The sequence below is a fragment of the Abramis brama genome, assembly GCF_963993115.1.
Source record: "Abramis brama genome assembly, chromosome: 16".
Classification (NCBI taxonomy): domain Eukaryota; kingdom Metazoa; phylum Chordata; class Actinopteri; order Cypriniformes; family Leuciscidae; genus Abramis; species Abramis brama.
In genome coordinates, this window is record NC_139978.1 from 5,710,248 (window position 1) to 5,732,086 (window position 21,839).

Below are 21,839 nucleotides of genomic sequence, written 5' to 3' on the forward strand. Positions count from 1 at the left end.
AATGCTCTGAGACATTTTGCCAGACATGTGCTTTCTATTTTTGTTTTGTCACATTGAGTGAATCCTCCCACAGTGAAAGCTCATTAGACCAAAACCGTGCTCCACATAATTGTATATTAGATATCAAATATACATGTGCTTTAATTGCCTGCAGTGTCAATACAGCTAAAGTGAGACACCTTCTGATTATTTGTCGGTGTCATTGTTTTAAAACGCCTCTATTATGCTATTTTAAAGGTTCAGTTGATTTTGTTTTATAGTCTCCTACAATAGGTTTACATGCATCCAAGGTTAAAAAACATTTACATTTTCTCATAATATATACGTTGCAGCATCAGCTCTTTTCTCACAGTGTCTGAAACAGTTCAATAAAAGATTCAGTCTCTCTAAACCCCTCCTCTCCGAGAGTTGCTCTGCTCTGATTGGTCAGATGGTCCAGTCTGTTGGGATTGGTCGAACACTAACAGTGTGTTTCATAAACCAAACGCCCATTACCTATGAATTTTAGCAGCGGATTTTTCTAAACAAATGATACACAGTGATACGAACCGTAACGATGGCGTCAGTTTTACTGTATCAATTCCAGCGCGAGTCTCATCCTTGTTTTTTGTTTTGTTTTTTTGCAGCACAGAACAATTTTTTGGGCAACAACACGAACCAAACTCTTCCAGTCTCAGTTACAACTACAGTGTTTGAGGGTCAAAGTAGACGCTGTTCACGAGCAGCCAATGAACACCATAGCCTGGCATTATGCCAATTTGTTACAAACCTACATAATTATGTTCATGCAGGAAGTGAGACTGAAATTACTGACGACTCGTTTCAGGCAGTGCAGAAGCTTTTTCTTGGGAGAAAATAACTCCATTTAACATTTGCAGACCTTTTACATTCCTATATTACACACTGCATGAAAGGTCATATCTGAAAAAGCATAATAGAGGCACTTTAAATATGATGCAAAAATGCTTAGCTCCTTCCAAAATGCCAAGGCAAAGACATACTCAAAAGGTCTTCCTTCATGTCGCTTTTACTCAAGCTTCTTTATTTTCAGGCTGAAAAAGTTTGAAGATGATGAAGATGAGGAGAGTCTCAGTAACATGGACTCTCATTGTAACGTCAAACCTGATTCCCAGTTGAACCGCGGCTCGGGGTCCAACTCCTCCGAGTATATCGTCTCGATGGAGTCAGGTACAGAAACTGAGGTTTTCGTTTGATTCATCGTTTTATTTCTTTCTGCATCTGTTTCTGCATTTTCTCTGTTCTTCGTGGTTCCTCAGAGCGCAAGGATGTGCATGCGTTCCTGCTGGCGAACATGCAGAACGGCGGTGTCCTGGAGCTGATGATGCGGTTCCTGAAGGCGGTGGGGCAGATGTTTCTGGAGGAGTGGCCGGCGGGTCTCGCTGGAGTGGTGCTGGATCTCTTCATCTGCTGGAGGAAACACAGCTCTGGGCTGCCCAACCCACTGCTCCGAGACTCCAGCAACCAGCACATAAAGGTGAGACCACCAGGCGGAGCATTTGCTGCATTTACTGCTTCATGCCAGTTCAACTTGGAAAGATAGTCAGGGTTACACTTGACTGTTTCACAGGGTTTTACACAAGAGAGTCACTTTTTTGCGTGGTTATTTTATAATGGTGGTTATTTTGCATGTAGATCAGACAACATGTAGATCAAGTGTGTGCAGTTTGACCTCCATAAGCTGCAGTAGGACTAAACTTGGACTGGGTGTTAAATTGAAAATGTATTTTATATATATAAAAAATACATTATCTTCTGTATCTTCTATCCCCTTACACTTACCCGACCCCTAAACCTACCCATGTTTTTTAGTTTAGTAGTTTTTTAATTTTTAGTTTTTTCTTTTTTTTTTTAAGCCAATTGGTTTATGAGGACAAAGGGATGTGTGCTCATAAACCATTTCTACGTTGTAATACCCATGTCATTATACACATTTGTGTCGAAACAATATATACAAGAACACACACACACACACACACACACACACACACACACATATATATATATATATATATATATTAGGGCTGTCAAGCGATTCAAATTTTTAATATAATTAATTGCATATCGCACATCAAATTTGGCTGAGAAATGACCCCCAAAAGATAATTTAAAGTCATTATTATGTAAAGTATCAAATAGACATTTCAAAAAGTAACTTCAGAAATAAATAATTTTGGGGTGAACTAAACCTTTAATATATATATTTTTTTATTAATATGGAAATATGAAACTATTTTTTAATGAAATTATACTTACTAAAATTACCTGTAGGTGGTGGTAAATGTCTAAATGAGTAAATAATTCATTCGTTCGATTCGTTCAAACGTCTGATTCATTCAGGAGTGAAGTAAACGGTTCTCTTTATGAATGGTCCATTGAATCATTTGTTCACCCGATTCGTTCAAATCGTGGATTCAGAATAGAAATGCCGCTGTGTGTTGCTCAGAGATGAACAGTTCTGCTTTGTCTTCATATTTTTGTTAGCAAAACAGACACTATCGTGTCTAAAAATAACACAATATTAACCTCTTATTTATTGAACTGTTGTATAAAATCAGTATCGCACTTGTGCTATTCAGGAGACAAAAACAGAACTTGTGTGATATAGCTTAGCGATATCCTAATGTAAATATGAGACAAACTCTTGAGTTTTAGGGACATTGTAACTGCATTAAATAGGCTCCATCACACTGTGAGTTGGTGCCCTGCATCATATTCTTCATCAATCAACCGTATTGAAATCCTGTATGGATTTTGTGTGTGTGTGTTTTCATCCAGCCCTAAAAAAGATTTTATTCCAGTAGACTGACTGAAAGAAAACTGTTGTAGGAACAGAAGAATGATTTATTCGAAGCATGTTTACTCGTCAGCTCATAGAGGGAAATAGCTACACGTGTTCAATCAAAGGATTTTTTCCTCAGTGGAAGATCGGCACACATTCTGCTCGCACCTGCCTGACAACAAAACTGTATTCATCATGCCAGCTGAACCTGCTGGATCTCTCCCAGTGGAGCGGCTGAAAAACAGAAGGAGACCGATAACTTAATGAGTGCGCTTTTGGCAAAAACTAGGTCACAAACACTCTGTTGTGTAAATGAACATACATGACCAGAAAATAATAATGAAACGTAAACTGAATAATTAAAACAGTTTAACGATTATTTTCTTGAGCTAACAGGATCATTTAAAATAATGGTTAAATTTTTTTATTTTTATTCCTGTGATCAAAGCTGAATTTTCAGCATCATTACTCCAGTCTTCAGTGTCACATGATCCTTCAGAAATCATTCTTACATGATGATTTTATGTTCAATAAACATTTATGATTATTGTCAATGTTGAAAATAGTTGTGCTGCTTCATATTTTTATGGAAACCATGATATTTTTTTTTCAGGATTCTTTGATGAATAGTTCAATACAATTGATTTGAAATAGAAATCTTATGTAATAATGTAAAAGTCTTTACTTTTACTTTTGCTCAATTTAATGCATCCTTGCTAAATAGAAGTATTTCTCTAAAAAAAAAAAAACTGTAAAGCATATTGCTTATATTTAATTAAATTATAGTAGATGGGCCTGATTATTTTTTGAAGGCTCTTAATTGCATGAAATGATCTTAAACTTTCACATCACTACTCAGAAAATCTTTTTAGTGTTGTCTTGATACTGGAATCTCCAACTTTGATACGATACCTTGAAAAATAAAAAAGTTTTACCACAGGGAAAACTGCCGTATACCACAAATACAGATAATTTCAACTAAATTTACATTAAAAAGACAAGTAAACAGTCAGTAATAAAATAAGAACAAATAAACAAATTGCAAAAGATGGCACAAATAGATATAATAGAATAAAGAGACAAGTGAAATAAAAACGGTTTTAAGTTTTTCAGGTGTGTCTAACAGTAGTACTCAGGTAAGAATTACTGCAGAAATTAAAGTAATTAAATGTGAAGACTATCCAGTGTTTTTTTTATTGTAAAAATGAAATGCAGATTAATGCTTACTATTAAAGTTACAAAAGTTATTCAGTCAAAATCAGCGGGTGATTTTCTCTTCTTTGATTAACATGACAGACGGCAGCAGGTTTATTAGGCTGCTGTCACTTTAAGAGCTAACGCATGGATCCAATATACTGTTACACAACATGAGTTTTCTCTCAACTATTAACGTTCCAAAACTGACTGTATTTACCTGAATACTCTGCAAGATGGGCCTTTTGACATCATTTTTATGTATCTGACCATTTAAGCACAGTAAGCCACGAAAAATAAGTCAATTTGTTTCTTGCAAGCTGTTTGAGAGGCTGTGGGTGTGAAACCTGCGGGAATGAGTAACATTACGAGACGAGTGAGTGAGAGGAGGCGGGTGTGTGTCACTGCTGTCGGAGAGAGGAGAGAGCGAGAAAGCGCAGCTGGTGTCAGTGTATCAATGCTGCAGAAAAGGAGTTTTGGAACAGTTTCAGATATTTCAGTATCGATACATATCAATTATTTTTGACAACACTAATTGACATCCTTGACAACCAAACTAGCCAATTATTGTATAACCAATTATGTATTGTAACCAAGCCAATTATTGTATAACTCTTAAACAAAGAGAAATATACAGTTGTGGTTGAGTATTTCTAGTTTACATAGTGATTTAATTTTTCATACATTTTTCATAGGTCTGACCACTGTGTAGTTTAATGTACAGTACATCGACATCTTACACTGCCTCTTGTCTAACAGGAAATGATGCTGATGAGTCTCTGCTGTCTGGAGCTGCAGTTGGAACAGAAGTCTATGATGAAGGGCAAGAACAGTAAGAACATCACAATCAGTCAGACGTTTTTCTTGTGTTGGACATCAGGCAGGGGCGGACTTAGTTATTTGAGGGCCCTAAGCGGTTCCTACCCTGGTAATCCAGAGTTCTCGCGAGAGCACAAGTTTAATTTGCTCAGCAAGTTACTCTGGTGTCTAGTAATGATGCTCATTAAATATGCCCCTCGATCTGAGCTGCACCAATCACATCGGGTTATCTGATATAGACGGGCCAGAGGCGAGATGACGACAGCGCTGCGACGTCGAAGTCATTAGTAAACATTGCAAGATGGCTATGGATGAACACCAGTTGTTTGAAACGGCTTTGGCCGCTACAATGAACGGGTTAGACTTGGCTTTTTATCTAAAACAGGAACAGAAGACGGCGCTCGATTCGTTCCTTTGCAAGAAGGACATTTTTGCTGTTTCGCCGACCGGATACGGTAAGAGTATAATCAGAGAATGTCTAATAAAGTTAGCTCCGCTGGTAGCTGGGGTTTATTGTTGTGATTGGTCGTAGTGTTATCCAATTGCGTGCAGTGAGATTTTCAAATGCAGGCTTGGTGCCGCCCCTCGAGCTGGCCGATTTTCATTAGTCGACGCCAGACCATTAATCTTTCAGATTTAGGTCTGGATTTCCAGGCTAAGCAGTTCCAGGTATGGGGCCCTAACAGTCAAACTGTGAACTCAAAACACTCCTTTTCTATATGTGACCCTGGACTACAAAACCAGTCACATGGGTAATTTTTTTTAAATTGAGATATACATCATTTGAAAGCTGAAGCTAGGACAATATTTGGCCGAGATACAACTATTTGAACAAATATAGGGTGCAAAAAAATCGAAACATTGAGAAAATCTCCTTTAAAGTTGTTCATTTATGTTCGCGATTGTGCTGCATTCACTCACAAAAATAAATGTTTTATATATTTACGGTAGGAAATGTACAAAATATCTTCATGGAACATGATCTTTACTTAATATCCTAATGATTTTTGGCATAAAAAGAAAAATCGATCATTTTGACCCATGCAATGTATTGTTGGCTATTGCCACAAATGAACCCGTGCGACATGTGACTGGTTTTGTGATCCAGGGTCACATATATACTTTTTTCTATTCAGTTTTTTTTTCTTTCTACATTTGTAGATAAACCTCATGTTAAAAATATCTGTAACCTGGAACTTTTATTTTCTCAATGTAAAATTAAATACAATTGAATTCACACACAAAAATAAATAAATAAACGAAACGAAATTCACAAACAAACTATTTACAGTTAATTAACCATATTTGTGATTACACTTTAATATTAATGCATCAAAATTTCTCTAACCTGCAACTGTTGTATTTTCTCAATGTAAAATTGGATTTTTACATTCGAGCAGATGTGATAATAACATTAAAATATTAATGGTTATAGACAGGCCATACACTATATGATTAAATAGATGGTAGAATATATGATTTATATAGGCTTCATGGTATTTGTCGGGGGCCCGCTAATTCCCCGGGCCCTAAGCGGCTGCTTACCTCGCGTATTGGTTAAGTCCGCCTCTGACATCAGGAACTCATGCAGATATCACTTGAACCATGAAAAGTAATCACACAAATGTCTTGTGCTTGTATGATTACAGTGTCTCATAGGAAGACCATGTCTGCTTCCGGAAGGGATTGTGGGGACGTGGATTCAGAGACGTGCTTTCAGTCGGATATATTTCTCCTGACCATGGCCTCGTCTCAGAGAGATCTGTTTGGAGATGACTGGCTCTCTTTTGCCGTCAGAGTCCACTGGCTTAAAGCACGACACCTCGCCTTTCAGGCAAGAGAGCGCAGTTATTAGAGACGCAGACATATTTTTCTATTACATAACTTATACGGTTCTTCACAAAGGTGTTGTATGCCAGTAAGACATTTGATTATCTCGAGTAGAGCTGGCTGAAAGTCCAGGTCACCCTTTTATAAATGCGTGTGATAGTATTTTTTTGCCCTGTATACATGTGTGTTGATGTGCTGTTTTAGGGTGACATGGAGGAGGCGCTGGAGTGTTACGACATGTGTGTCGGTCTGCTGAAGTGTCAGGCGAGTGAGATGGACAAGATCACCATCCTCCTGCCCAACCTCAGCATGGACAGTGCCATCTCTCTAGAGGAGGTACAGGACAAACTAAACAAATCCCCTTCAAGACACTGTCACTTCTGAGAAGTCATAGGAGAGCCACTCTTGAAGTGTCCAAGTGCTGTTCAAATATGTATTCATCAGCCAATGGAGTAGAAATAAATGAATATGCAGAAGTAACATTAACATGCAAGAAAAGATCAGAAACAAAACTTTAAAATGGGTTTAAAATTTAATACAAGCCCCTGCCACCCCCCAAAAATCAAACCTTCACAATTCATTACTTTTATTCTGAAAGAATCCATTAAATTGGTGAAAAGTGACAGTAAAGACATTTATAATGTCACAATTTCTATTTCAAATAATATTTTTTAATTTTCTGTTTATAAAAGAATCTTGGAAATAAATTCTCACAGTTTTCACAAAAACATTAACGTAACTATAATATGTCAACATTGATAATAAGAAATATTTCTTGATCTTGAAAATCCAGTTTGATCACAGGAATACATTTAATTAAAAAATATATTAGAATGCAAAACAGAATAATTTCACAAGATTGCTTTTTTACTGTATTTTTGATCAAATAAATGCATGGACTTTTGAATGTGTGTATTAGAGCTGCACGATTAATCGGTAAAAGACTGCACTCTCGATTCAAACACTCACGCAATCTCATTTATAAAGGAAAACGATTCGTCTGTGTCTATTAATTCTTTGACAAAATCACACTGGAACATTTAGATCTGTGTTCGCGCTGCAGCTGAAACAGCTTCACAAAACCGTCTTTTCAAACACACAGTATCATTATTTCTGGCTTACAATAATTCAAAGTATCTTAATAGCTTACTTTTAAATTTCACATTTGAAACCACCAATGAAATCTGACAACAACTGTCTCTTAAATTTTGTTTCTAAACGCTCAGATCATGGCTAGATCCGCTAATGCACATGTGCTCGTCTCAGAACACTGACTGTTTCTGTAGGACCCGGAGCTTCTAATGGCGGCTGGATTGACGCAATGACTTTACCATTCAGCGATTGGCTCTTTTACTCATAAGGCAGACTTATTCTGCCATATTGCGCCTTGCACTTTCTCCCATTCATAGTAATACGAGTGCGCCGTCGGTGTACATCTAAAGACTCTGGTATAAGGCACACAGAGGCAAAACTTTGTTGTTGAGAAAAAATCCCAAATTTTTTAGTAGATTTAGGGTTAGTACTGTCGTGGAGAAAATCTTCTCCTCTTTGCAAGAAATCACTGGAGTCACAGAGTTCCAGATGCCACAGCTTAGACTTTATCGATGGAGACATCTAACAATTACACTCGTAGCTCTCATTTTTATACTGTTTTTATACAGGTGTTTGCCTTTTCTTTTCATCTTCAGACAGTCTGCCCAAAAACAGAGTTTATAGGGTACTTTCCAACTCTTTTTAATTAGCTCATCCACAGTTTTAATCAAATCTTCTAGCTATTCCCTACAAGTAGCATGGTCTGTTTTGAAACATTATCACATGTTGAAGGGGATTACTACATGTAATTAACACTTGCAGGTGCAAGTTGAGACCTCATTGTGCAGTCTTTGTTACCCATGTCTTGAAGGTTAAAAGAATTGCTTGCTATCGTTATGCAGGTGCAAACCTAGTTATTTACTATAGTAAGTACATAGTATTGCACACTAAAGGTTCTTTATTGGCATCTATGTTTCCATATGGAACCGTCAACATCCATGGAACCTTTCCATTGCATAAACGGTTATTTCTAGTAAAAAACAGTTTAGATTTTTAAAATGTTCTTCACACTCAGAGAAATGGTTATTTTAAGAACTGATCACTGAAATGTTCTTGGGAGAAAAAACATTGTTCTTCTGTGGCATTGCTGTGAAACCTTTATTTTTAAGAGTGTACATTTGAAGCAGGACTTAAAAACTTATTTTTTTCCAATATCTCTCCTAGGATCTGTAAATGGCAAAAAAGAGTCTGGTGTCCTGCCTACACTCTTCATGAGAGATGCACCGATATGAACATTTTGGCCGATACCGATAATTCTTTATTCGAAAGCCGATAACCGATATATTGGCCGATCCAATATATCGTTATCGATCCAATAAATCTAAATCCAAATTTTTATACAATTTTTAGAACCTGATTACAAAAACAAAAGACTCACCAATGAAAGCCATGTCCCAAACACAATTATAATGTTCTCATTATAACTTTATGTAGCCTATATGACAGACTTGCGCTGCACATGTCGCACTGAACAGTATTTTCCTTTTTAAAATGATTTCAATCATATTTCAAGCAATTCAAAACCATCATGGCGAACAGTGAAGCATCTCAGCTTAAGGAAATAATCCATTATTTATCGGCTTTATATGGGCCAAATTTTCTTATCGGGCTGATAGTGATAACATTAAAAATGAACATTACCTTATGGATATGGATATAGTTTTTGCAGCTTAGTTTCCTGGGTGAACTGGAATACTTTGTCTTGTGCTGTGAATGCTAGAGTATGTCTGCATTGGTCCAGTTTTGCATGATATGACCCAATTTAATATAGAATCATATCAAATGTTTTCTCCTCATTGCTCTGTTTAGATTGAGAAGAAGTTGAAGTCTCTAGAGCGATGTCAGTCTCTAGAGGAGATCCAGAGACTGTTTGACGCGGGAGACTATCAGTCTGTGGTGCGTTTACTGCAGCCGACACTGAGCTTCGGCCAGGGCTCGGCACGACTCAAACCCCTGGATTACATCAGCTCTGCTCCCGAGAGACCAGCACAGCTGCTGCTGCTGCAGGTACATCACACATTCTCCTTAATCTGACACTAATATGCTATTTTAAAGGCTCCTAATGTTGTTTTGGAGTCTCCGACAACAGGTGTACATTCACCCAAGGTCAAAAACACATTTCAGCATCACCACTATTCTCATAGTTCCTGAAACGGTTCGATTAATAAAGTTCTTAGAGCATGCTCTGCTCTGATTGGTCAGATGGCCCAGTCTGTTGTGATTGGTCGAACTCTTAAGGACCCGATATGCTCATGGCAAAGTCATTTTCGTTCTTCGCTTAGGGGTAAAAAGAAGTTTGAAATATGTGGCCAGCGATATACTGTTAGTGAAGTGTTATTTTATGTATTATGAAGTGTTATTCTCTTTAAAGAAAGTCTATTTGGAGGTTTAGTGCTATTTAGTCTTTTTCAGACTAGTGTAAAGAAAACATCCAAAGTGTTTATTTTATTACACTTTTAATATTACAGTACATATCTTCAAAATAAGTCAGAAATCTCCACAGAACATTTTAGTCCTAAAAATCAACTCTTACAAAACTTTTGAACGGTAGTGAATAACACATAATGCATATAATTAGGCTTTATGAATACCTTTATTCTGCAATATACAAGTATAAGTGTTACTGGATTGTCTCATAAACTCAGCCGTGCTATCTGTGGATCAGTTGGATTCATATCACAGCTCAAAATGATAGAGCCAGCATGCTAAAAGCTAGTTATTACTGGAATAATGACTAGCTTTACTCAAAGTGTGCGATATCCCATTTGTCTTAAATGTGACAAGCTTGACCGAACATTTCCTAAACCCTCAATTCAGCGAAAGTGTGGCGTTTTCAGACACTTAACCTGTTGACTCCACATCCATCTTTGTTCCCCCCCCCAGAGTTCCCTGCTGCGACTGAAAGACTTCAGCTCCTGCTTTGAGACATCTGAAGTGTCTCTCAACGAGGCCATGCAGCACTTGAACTCTTCATTACCCAGCAGCCCCTCTGCCAAGGAGGAGTGGGTTTCAACCATCACGGCCCTGCTGAAGGGCATTGAAATCTGCATCACCGACAAGCCTGAGCTTCTCTGTCTCACGCCACGCTCCACAAACCTGCCTCGCCTCGCCAACAACCTCATACAGGTCTGTGTGGATTAAAGAGATAGTTCACCCAAAAATGAAAGTTAGCCCATGATTTACTCACCCTGAAGCCATTCTAGGTGTACATGACATTTTTCTTTCAGACGAATACAATCGGAGTTATATTAGAAAATGTCCTGGCTCTTCCACGCTTTATAATGGGAGTCAGTAGCCGCGTTTCCACTGTCGGGCCAGTGCGAGCCAGGGCTTTAAACGGGCCGTGCCGGGCTAATAGCCTCGGGCCAATAGCACCGGGCCTGCGTTTCCACTGTCGGGCCAGAAGCTCCACAGCGCTTCACTAAAACACGCCCGTAACACGCCTCTCTGGAACAACGTCACACTAACCCATCATTTCACCAACAAATGGAAGTTTTATCAGAAAACTAATCAGAAATCACTGGAAACAGCGTTGAAAACAAACACGATAAAAGCGGCCGTTTGCTGGAATTCAAGCATCGATGTTTTACCACAGGTTTACAATAAAAAGTGATACACTGATCATAATGAATTAATTTGTGTAAAAACTGCACATTAGTCACTCAGAAATAAATTACCGTTAGGTCTATTTCACAAAAGAAAGAGGACACACTTACTTTTTCAGTCGCGTCTGTTTCTTTATCTGGTAGTTACAGGACACATAGATACATCACATTTAGAAAGAATGATAATTTCTACAAATATATGCCATACGACCTGAGGAGCTTTAGCACTCTCTCGACTCCCATACAGATATTTTCAGTCAGAGAAACAGGAAGCTCCCGAAAAAAAAGTTACTTTATTTTATGATAGTCCGGTTTAAAGAGACGAGACGTAGGCTACTGACAGATAAAAGGCATTCAAACATGAACGCGAGTTAAATTATTTTAAAAGTCTTTAATGCTAACAGAATCATCTGGCGCTGCCGTCTCCCGACTCAGGTGAACTCCGCCTCTGTTCGTAACCACTCCTCTAGCCCGAGCTGGCCCGCTTTGGCCCAAGGTATTCGACGGGCCAGAAATCCTGGCCATTGGCCCCGAGTAAGCCCCGATCAAGCCCCGGAAGTGACAGTGGAAACACGACTGGCACGCTCTAGCACGGCCCGGCCCTGGCCCGACAGTGGAAACGCGGCTATATTTTTGGAAATCGATGAAAGCGCATCCATCCGTGATAAAAGTGTCCCAAACGGCTCTGCAGGGGTTATTAAAGGCCTTCTGGAGTGATATTACTCTTTTGGCGTCAGTCGACTTGCGTACGGCCGTCTGCCGGAAGCTAGTTATTTTAGTCGATTAAATTTTAAATATGGATATTTTTCTTACACGAACGCATCGCTTCACTCCAGAATGCCTTTATAGACCCCTGCAGAGCCGTTTGGGACACTTTTATCACGGATAGATGCACTTTGATGGACTTCGAAAAAAATATACCATTGACTCCCATTATAAAGCTTGGAAGAGCCAGTACGTTTTTTAATACAACTCCGATTGTATTCGTCTGAAAGAAGAATGTCATATACACGTTTGTATCTACATGATCACGTTTCTCAGGTTTTAACTACTGTGTGTGTGTGTGCGCTCCTTCTCTAGTTGATAGCCAACAGCATGGTCTTACCTGATGACCCCAAAGAGGCTCATTTCTCATCACTGTTGCCATGGATTCTGCTGTACCACCTCATCAAACAGGAGGAGGCAGCGTTCGACTGCATGCTGCGACAGCACATCACAGACGAGGATGACGATGGTATGAAGAAAGAAAGATAACGACATTAAACAGGGCTCAACACTAAAGATGTCTTCTATTGGTCTGGTTGGGCCAGTGGTTCAAATTTGTATTTGCCCTGCCAATATTTTCACAAAACAAATCTATAAAATAGTTCTTGTTTTTTGTTGTTTTTCACCTTGTATTCAAGTAAGTAAGGTTATGACACCAACATTTTAGATTCTAGTGAAATTTTACAAACCTCAATTCTAATTTCGTTAGCAAACACTGTTGAAGACAAGTGAACAGTCAGTAGTTAAATCAAAATAAATAAATTACCAATAGCACAAATAAATACAACTGAACAAAGATACAAATTCGTTTTTTAGGTTTTTCGTACAAATTAATATTTTTTAGTATTCAGGTGCAGAAATTGAATATGTACAAATGTAAAATGACACTGCATTGCCTTCACTGTATAAATGATATATAGATTAATCCTAATTGAAATATGAGGACTTTTTATTTATTTATATATTTTAAAAATGAGGGATAAACAAAACACTTAACTAGGTTAAGCTATTTATCTGATAAAATTATTTGCCAAAAAAGCAAACTACAGCTACAGGGTTTTTTGTACTATGCAAAAAAATGCATAGAAAAACCAAAAGCTAAGAGGAAGAAGCATACATTGACTACAATATGATCATTTGTTAATATTTAGTTGGTTCTCTCTTGTTTTTGCATGCGTTCATAATTTCTTTGGACAACCTGGCCAAAAATTATGTCTGCATATTATGTCTGCAATTTGACAAATAAAAATATCGACTCCAAGCACAACTTTGCAATATGCTTGCAAAATCTTTAACCAATTTTTAAAAATATTAAAATAAAGGGTGAAGATGTCAGTTTTCCTGTAAACCCATGCAAATGATAAACTTTCATGACAAGAACTGAGGGATTTGAAATGTTGTGTTTTTATTACTCAACAGGTGAGGAAGATATTTTATTGAACAGGTAAACTGCCATATGTAGCTCTAACAGAGTTCATTGAAAAGCAGGATCTATTGTAAAGGGTCATATTCATCCGCACAGTCACACAGAGCCGAAGCACAACCAAAACAATGCAAGCAGTTTTTTTTAACCATAGAGGGCCAAAAGTGACATAGTGTACGTTTAAGTATAGTGATAAGCTTAGTATTTGAGCGTGTTGTTGACCCAGCTGTGTGTGTGTGTGTGTGTGATCTGTAGAGGATGACACTCCACTGCTGCCCTCCTCCCTCATGCTCCTGAACACGGCACATGAATACCTGGGCCGGCGCTCTTGGTGCTGCAACTCTGATGGCACTCTGCTCAAGTTCTTTGTGAGTCTTGTCATATCATGCCGATCTCTCTGGAACATGTTTCTATGCTTCTGTAATCAGGACCTGAATTTTGTCATGTGTATTTTTGAACTACACTGAACAAAACTATAAACGCAACACTTTTGTTTTTGCCCCCTTTTTTCATGAGCTGAACTTAAAGATCTAAGACTTTTTCTATGTAAACAAAAGGCCTATTTCTCTCAAATATTGTTCACAAATCTGTCTAAATCTGTGTTAGTGAGCACTTCTCCTTTGCCGAGATAATCCATCCACCTCACAGGTGTGGCATATCAAGATGCTGATTAGACAGCATGATTATTGCACAGGTGTGCCTTAGGCTGGCCACAATAAAAGGCCAGTTGAGGTCAGTAAGATTTTATTTTTTTTCTAGAAAGAAATTAATACTTTTATTCAGCAAGGATGCATTAAATGTGACAGTAAAGACATTTTGTAATGTTACAAAATAGTTTCAAATAAACTGTTCTTCTGAACTTTCTATTCATCAAACAATTCCCTATAATCACAGTTTCCTCAAAAATATGAAGCAGCACAACTGTTTTCAACATCAATAATAATCATAAATGTTTCTTGAGCAGCAAATCATCATATTATAATGATTTCTGAAGGATCATGTGACACTGAAGACTGGAGTAGTATCAACATAGAAAAGTTATTTTTAATAATGTTTTGCAAATTTACTCTTTTACTGTATTTTATCATATAAATGTAGCCTTGGTGAGCAGAAGATACGTCTTTAAAAACATTTTAAAAAATCTTATCGACCACAAACATTTGAATGGTAGTGTAATTGAGTTAAAAACAGCACTGCACCATTTAGCTAAATATTTTGCCTTGAAATGAGAAAAGCTTGTGCAGTGTAATGATTGTGCATGTCTGTGTGTTCAGGTGCGTGTGCTGCGGGAGACGCTCTCAGGACAGGAGAAGCTGCCGTATAAAGAGGATCTGGAGACTGCACTGGAGCAGTGTTTCTTCTGCTTGTACGCTTACCCGAGCAAGAAGAGCAAAGCCCGATACCTGGAGGAGCATTCTGCCCCACAGGTAACACACTCACACACACACACACACACACACACACACACACACACACACACACACACACACACATTCTTGTACATCTATCTTTATGAGGACATTCATTGACACAATGCAATTTCTAGCTGCTTACCCTAACCTTACCCATCACAACTAAGTGCCTAACCCGAACCCTTGACCCTAAACCGACCCCTAACCTAATTATAACCTTATCCCTAAAACCAAGTCTTGACCCTCAAACAGGCCTTTAAATGGGTCTCAGAAAGTGAGGTCCACCCAAAATGTCCTCACTTTACTCTCTTTGTCCTCACTGCAATGGTCTAAAACTCTAACTGGTCCTCACAAAGATAGTTGTACAAGTGTACACACACACACACACGCACACGCACAAACAAACGATACGGCTGGATTTTACCATATTAACTTACTAAATGTCCCTGATGCACGCAATTCATCAGTGGTTGTTGTTCAAAAGATAATTAATGTTTGTTTTTAAAATCTTTCATCAAAATAATAGCTTACGCTGCATGTGAAACAACTTTGAAATAACCAAGGCCACGCATGTGCAGGGCTGCCAACTCTCACGCATTCACCGTGAGACTCACACAGCTGACACTTTTCACACGCTCTCACACTACACATCCATTTTCTCACGCAGAGAACAACCGCGAAGCAAAGAGTACACTGACACCGACATGCAAGACAGAGCAGGCTACTTATGATATGAAACAAGTTATCAGCTCTCAGATTCTGTCAATTTAATTATGAAATTCAATGAATAAATGCCGTTTTGGCGCTTGTAAATGTGACGTGACTGTTCTCTGACAGAGTTCAAGCGACACGTGAACCGATCATCTCTTACTCTTCTTTACTAGGCTACTAGTAAATAAACCCGAATGAACAATAGGCATGTTTAAAGATATAGTACAACTTACCGAAATGTATATGCCTCGGATTAATCAGTGTTTTTCAACCGCGGTAAGAGGTCCATAAAACAGGTAGAGAACAAGGTCACACAACGTTACATTTACCTCAGGAAAGCCATTTAATGACCATATATAGGCTAGAAAAATTAGCTATTGAGAGCAGTGTTTTGTTAAATATGTCCACTATATTAGGCTACATATTATTTTTACTTATATCATTAACATATTATAAAGTTGTTATTATAATAAAAATTGCATTATATTTAATTTAAGTTGTTATTTTTAACCTTTAATAATATACCAGCTGACAGGGCTCTATGCATGTTTACAGCATTAGTGAGATTTTTTTTTTCTTGAGAAAAATTAACATGTATCTACTGTACCTAATAATTATCCAAATGAATCGATATTGAATCAAGATGTCAAGCAATCATAAATACAGCAGCCTACCAGTAATTGTAGCATGTTGTCACTAAAATTAATGAAATTCTGTTTAGTTACCAAATGTTTTGACATTCACAACTTATTGTGATGCAAGGTTTTTTTTCCACATACCCCCACCCCAACTTGCAAATGATGAATACAAGTGATTCCTTGTTATTCAAAGATGAGGGAGATAAAATGTGCTCTCTTACTAAACACACATGCTCCTAAATACATTTTTCAGTTTGCACACATCTATTTTTAGTTGCAAATGTGAGTAGGCCTGTCGCGATAATTAAATAACCGTATGATCGCGATTATTTGATCTAACCACGATTGTTTCAGACAACCGCGATTATTGCGCTCTTTTATAGGCCTACGGCACAAGGGGGAGTCATGGACCAAAATAAATAGACAAGCACTAATTACGTTTTCCAGCAATATATTCAAAGTCATCTGAAGCCATTCCATAGCTTAATGTGAGGGACAGCAGTATATTTACATTGTTAAATTAAAGTTCACAAACTCGTCTGCAGCTGTCAATCATTCCGTTCAGCATTCAAACTCTGCAGCTGTCAATCATTCCATTCAGCATTCAAACAGCGCGCGTCGTCCGGTTACGGCAGGATACACGGTAAAACTTTCTCCAATGTGACATTGACGTTATAATGCTTGATCTGTAGATAAAGGGCTGTGGATTTGCATAAAATGACTTTATTTTGCTGGAGTTTTTTGCTGTTTCTAAATGACTCGCTCGCTACTGTGTGCCTACACAGCACAAGGACTATGAATTGGCATCAGACGCACAATAACTGGAGTTTAAAACTGTGAAGAAACAAATGATCAATAAACTGTTGGACTGATATACACTAGGATTTGTGCCCTCGACATTTCTTCGCTTTGTGCCGTGAACTTTTAAATGCGCACTTGTGCAGCGCTGCGCACTGTGACTCCATGTTGCATTAAGCACATCATTCTGCACCCGCGATGCGCATACGCGCTTTGTTCCGCTCTGTTTTGAAGCGTATCATATTATCATGGTTTGTGCACATTTGTTTTTATTAACATGTTTAGATTTTATTAAATTACTGTGCAGATGTTTTCAAAAATTACTTTTTGCTGCTGATTTATACACTCACTAAGTTTAATAAACAAATTGTCATAGCTATTGAATATATTTATTTAATATTTAAAGGTGTTAACTGTAATCTTACACTGCAAAATTATAACTTACAAAGGATTAAATTCATCACAATTATTTAATGAATGAAGCACAAAGCCCTAAAACAGACAATTAATCGCCAAAGCCCTAATACAGACAATTAATCGTCAAAGCCCTAAAACTGACAATTAATCGGCATAACCGCAATTATTTTTTAGACAATTAATCGTCAGCCAAATTTCATAATCGTGACAGGCCTAAATGTGAGTGAAACGCTTGTACTGTCGAGCCCTGTCCATGCATCCAATATTTTCAAGCTTGTTAAAGTTCATAAAGACATTGTAAATGTATTCCACTTGAACTGTGTGGTTAAATCCAAGTCTTCTGAAGAAACACAATCATTTTATATGATGAACAGGTTTAATTTGGGCTTTTATTCACATATAAACTTCAAAATATGGTAAACTGAAGCTCGAACGTGCTTGCTTGATGTGCAAGAACTGATAAGGTTTGTTCTTGCATGGTAAGCATGATTGGAAAAATGAAAAGATAATTTTTGGGTGAACTAACCTTTCTTTAAAGTCCCCCTGTAGTCAATAATTGTATCCCTTAAAATTCATCTTTGATCTCCAAAATTACATATTTAAATGTTCTTTCCTTGAAAATGCCTTAAAATAGCTTGACTGTAACTCGACACCCTTGCCTTATTCAGTATAAGTGGTTCTATGAATATGCAAATGAGCCCCGCCTCCACTCACTCACTCAGCTCAGAGATCCACTCGTTGACGATCACACGTTGATCTGATTGGTTACAAGGTAGTTTGTGACGTCAGAAACACCAGCGATTTCAAAGCGTGTTTTTGAGACTGTCTTTGGTTCACTGCAGTTTTAAGGAGAAAATACTCAGCAATGCTGTCGACTTATGAATTTACACATGGTTTGTCTTAAAGCATATTAAAAACACCACATAGACATATAAACTACATTAAAAGCTGGATTTTCACCACAGGGGGACTTTAAGCTGTCCATTTAGCAAACTACGAACAAAAACACATTTAAACAACTTAAATGGCAATATCATTTTTGTCACTATCAAACTGAAAAGCACATTGAAAGAGGCTGAATAGCATTTTTTTGGCACCGACAGAGTATTATTGATTTGTGACCTAGATATTATTATAATATCATATCATATATCGCCAGGTCTCTGTTGATTCCCACCCCCTAGTGTTATACTTTAAGCAAAATTGAAGATTGACGTCGTTTCGAACAAAATCAAGTTATTTTGTGTCAGTTTCAGGAGTTTGAAACTTTCCAGAAAAGTTTGCTCTGGCTTCTAAACACCTTTGAACTACCATTGGTCCGTGGCGATTACATAATAGCCTAACCCTGTGTGGTGTGTCTCTGAGACTCCACCTACTTTTACATGGAAATCATCTCTGGTTCAAACAGACTAGATCTCTTGTGGCTCTTCTCTCACTCTATATTCTTTGTGGCCACTGAATAATTATCATAAACAACTGTGACCATCACGCTACACCAATACTTTTAGGAATAAATTTCTTTTTACTGCTAATGAAGCTACAACTAAAAATGCTTTCTGCTACTAAAAATGTATTTAAGTTAATAGTGTTGACTTCATTTACTTGAGTATCGTAAGCTACTCCATAACACATCTCCATACTCTCCTCATTTTATGTCTGTAAGATCTAAAAGCTTTAAAACTGGAGAATGAGCTCTGTCCCCGTGCTAATGAAGGTAGGTGGCGTGTTGGGTGTTGGAGTTGGCGGTCTGATTCAGCAAGAATTCGGTGATTGATTATCTTTTGGCAGCAAGAGTCACATTGATCATTTAGCCACCCACACACTCCCATTATACAGCACTGCTCTGTACACAGGAACTGCTGTACACACCATCAAAGTACAATACCGAGGTGTTCTGTGCTTATTTCTGTCTCTGGAGGAAACAGATTGTGTGGTGTAGATGCTGCTTGTGTTTTTGCAGGCAACTGGCAAATATTGAGCTGTGCTTCGACTGTGGAGCTGTGAGGTACGGCGCCATTTTAGCAAAAGGGAAGAGCAACCACAAAACTCAAAGTGAATGTTGGTAATTTTGGGTTTTTAGCTGTGGTTGTTATAATTAGCATGCTTCTATACTACTTTGCAATAGGGAATAAAGTACAATAATACTGTAGGTTTAATTTTTTTTCCTTAATTGTGACCCTGGACCACAAAACCAGTCACATGTCGCACGGGTATATTTGTGGCAACAACAATACATTGTATGGGTCAAAATTATCGATTTTTCTTTTATGCCAAAAATCATGAGGATATTAAGTAAAGATCATGTTCCATGAAGATATTTAGTAAATTTCCTACAGTAAACATATAAAACATTTATTTTTGTGAGTGAATGCAGCACAATCGCCAACATAAATGCACAACTTTAAAGGAGATTTTCTCAATGTTTCGATTTTTTTTGCACCCTCAGATTCCAGATGTTCAATAGTTGTATCTCAAACAAATATTGTCCTATCCTAACAAACCATACATCAATGAAAAGCTTATTTATTCAACTTTCAGATGATGTATAAATCTCAATTTAAAAAAATTGACCCATGTGACTGGTTTTGTGGTCCAGGGTCACAATTTTGGATGAATTTAGTGAGTTGTTGTGCATTCTGGAATGGTCTAATCCACAAAGGATACATGCAACAAAATGTGGCGTAATTGCATTTTCTTTCGGCCCTACTGTACAGAATCATTATCAGGTTACAAAATACTGGATCCCGGTTTGCTGAACAAAAGCTAGTTTCCATCCATAACTCATCCTGATTGTCTGATTTTTAGCCACTTACTTTTTCTGAATTAATTAACAAACAGTATAATCTAGTTTTATTCTCTTTAGCATCAACCTTGTTTTGTTTCTTTAATTTATCTGATCCTACATTGTTCGTGTTATAAATCAAAACTAATCAGCTCAATTTTTTGGCCCTGTTATAGGCGTTAGACTCAGTTCTCCCAAAAAAACATTGTTATAATGCCAGTGGGAAAATTGCGTTTTATTCAGATGGGTAATTGATTATTCTGTCTTTTGTCACTCGTCGTTGTACTCGAATGGTTCTGATAATGAAAAATATCTCAGCGTGGAGGATATTATTGCTCGCCTGTCGCTGTGTTCAGATTACTGTTATTCCTGTGGGGGACAAAAAGAGCCTGTTCTAATTCACAGATATCCAGACAGAAATCCAGTCAAAACTTGCCATTCATGTGTGTACAGCAGAAGCTGCAGCTCATTGAGATGTACATGCAGTGACCAAAATTCATATAGTAAAAAGTGACAGGGAGAAAATTATTTAAATCCCACCATCAGAGACAAAATGATGTCAAAATGCCCGTCTTGGTGAATATTCTGATGAACACAGTCAGTGTGTATAACAGGAGAAATGTGGAATGTCATAAATGTCAGGAATGTGCATAACAGTTGAGAAATAAAACGCATGTGTATCAGTATATTGGATCCGTGCATTCGCTCTTAAAGTGACAGCAGCCTAATATTCCTGCTGCTGTCTGTCATTATTTTTATATTTTATTTTTTATTTTTAGATATGTTTATCAAACAACAAAAGACTGTCACTGCTCTTAAAGTTATACTCACTGAATAACTTTTGTAACTTTAATACGGATTTATCTATATTTAATGCATACAGGGAAGACTGTTAAGTGTTGTTTTACATTTAATGATACTTCTGTAACTGAAAACATCTTAGACAAATATCATATCGCTGGCTATGAGAATCGATATCAGAGCACATCGTGATGAACCATCCTTTACCCCCCACCCCCCACCCAATGTTAACTAAAACTAAAAAAAGTTTTCAATTATTGAAATAAAGCTGAAATAAAATATAAATATTAGATGAACAACTTAGTGTTTTTAATCTAATAGTGAACTTAAAAAACTAGTAATTTAAGTGTTGTAAAAAATGAATATTAAAAGAAAAATGAATTCTAAAAAAATGAATGAAAACTGAAATTAGTATGTAAATAATAATAAAGTAACACTGTGGACCCTGCTTACATGGTGCCATCGGTCTGTCTGCCTCTTTCCATCTATCTTCCTCTTTCTATGTCCTCTCTGATCTAGGTGGAGCTTCATTGGAGCGATGCCATCTTTATGTTTGAGTACTTTAAACCCAAAACCTTGCCAGAGTTTGACAGCTATAAGACCAGCACTGTCTCAGCTGACCTTGCCAACCTGCTTAGAAGGCTTTCTGGAATAATCCCACGCAACGACGGCCCCACACTCTCCGTCGACGACGTGTCTGCTTATATTGAGGGAGGTGCTGTCAAGGTATGAGCTCACTGACTGTCGTCCGT

At 37.6% G+C, this 21,839-nt stretch overlaps 1 protein-coding gene across 3 annotated transcripts in view; it reads left to right on the forward strand.

Moving 5' to 3' along the window:
- cabin1 (calcineurin binding protein 1) overlaps positions 1-21,839 on the forward strand; it is a 130,611-nt gene that overhangs the window by 13,083 nt on the left and 95,689 nt on the right. For all 3 annotated transcript variants that reach the window (XM_084087299.1, XM_084087301.1, XM_084087300.1), the window contains exons 11-21: positions 1,052-1,188; positions 1,278-1,495; positions 4,754-4,826; positions 6,463-6,647; positions 6,848-6,979; positions 9,545-9,742; positions 10,619-10,861; positions 12,421-12,574; positions 13,784-13,896; positions 14,803-14,955; positions 21,607-21,813. In XM_084087299.1, the coding sequence (XP_083943425.1) occupies positions 1,052-1,188; positions 1,278-1,495; positions 4,754-4,826; positions 6,463-6,647; positions 6,848-6,979; positions 9,545-9,742; positions 10,619-10,861; positions 12,421-12,574; positions 13,784-13,896; positions 14,803-14,955; positions 21,607-21,813 (1,813 nt within the window). The remainder of the gene's footprint in view (positions 1-1,051; positions 1,189-1,277; positions 1,496-4,753; positions 4,827-6,462; positions 6,648-6,847; positions 6,980-9,544; positions 9,743-10,618; positions 10,862-12,420; positions 12,575-13,783; positions 13,897-14,802; positions 14,956-21,606; positions 21,814-21,839) is intronic.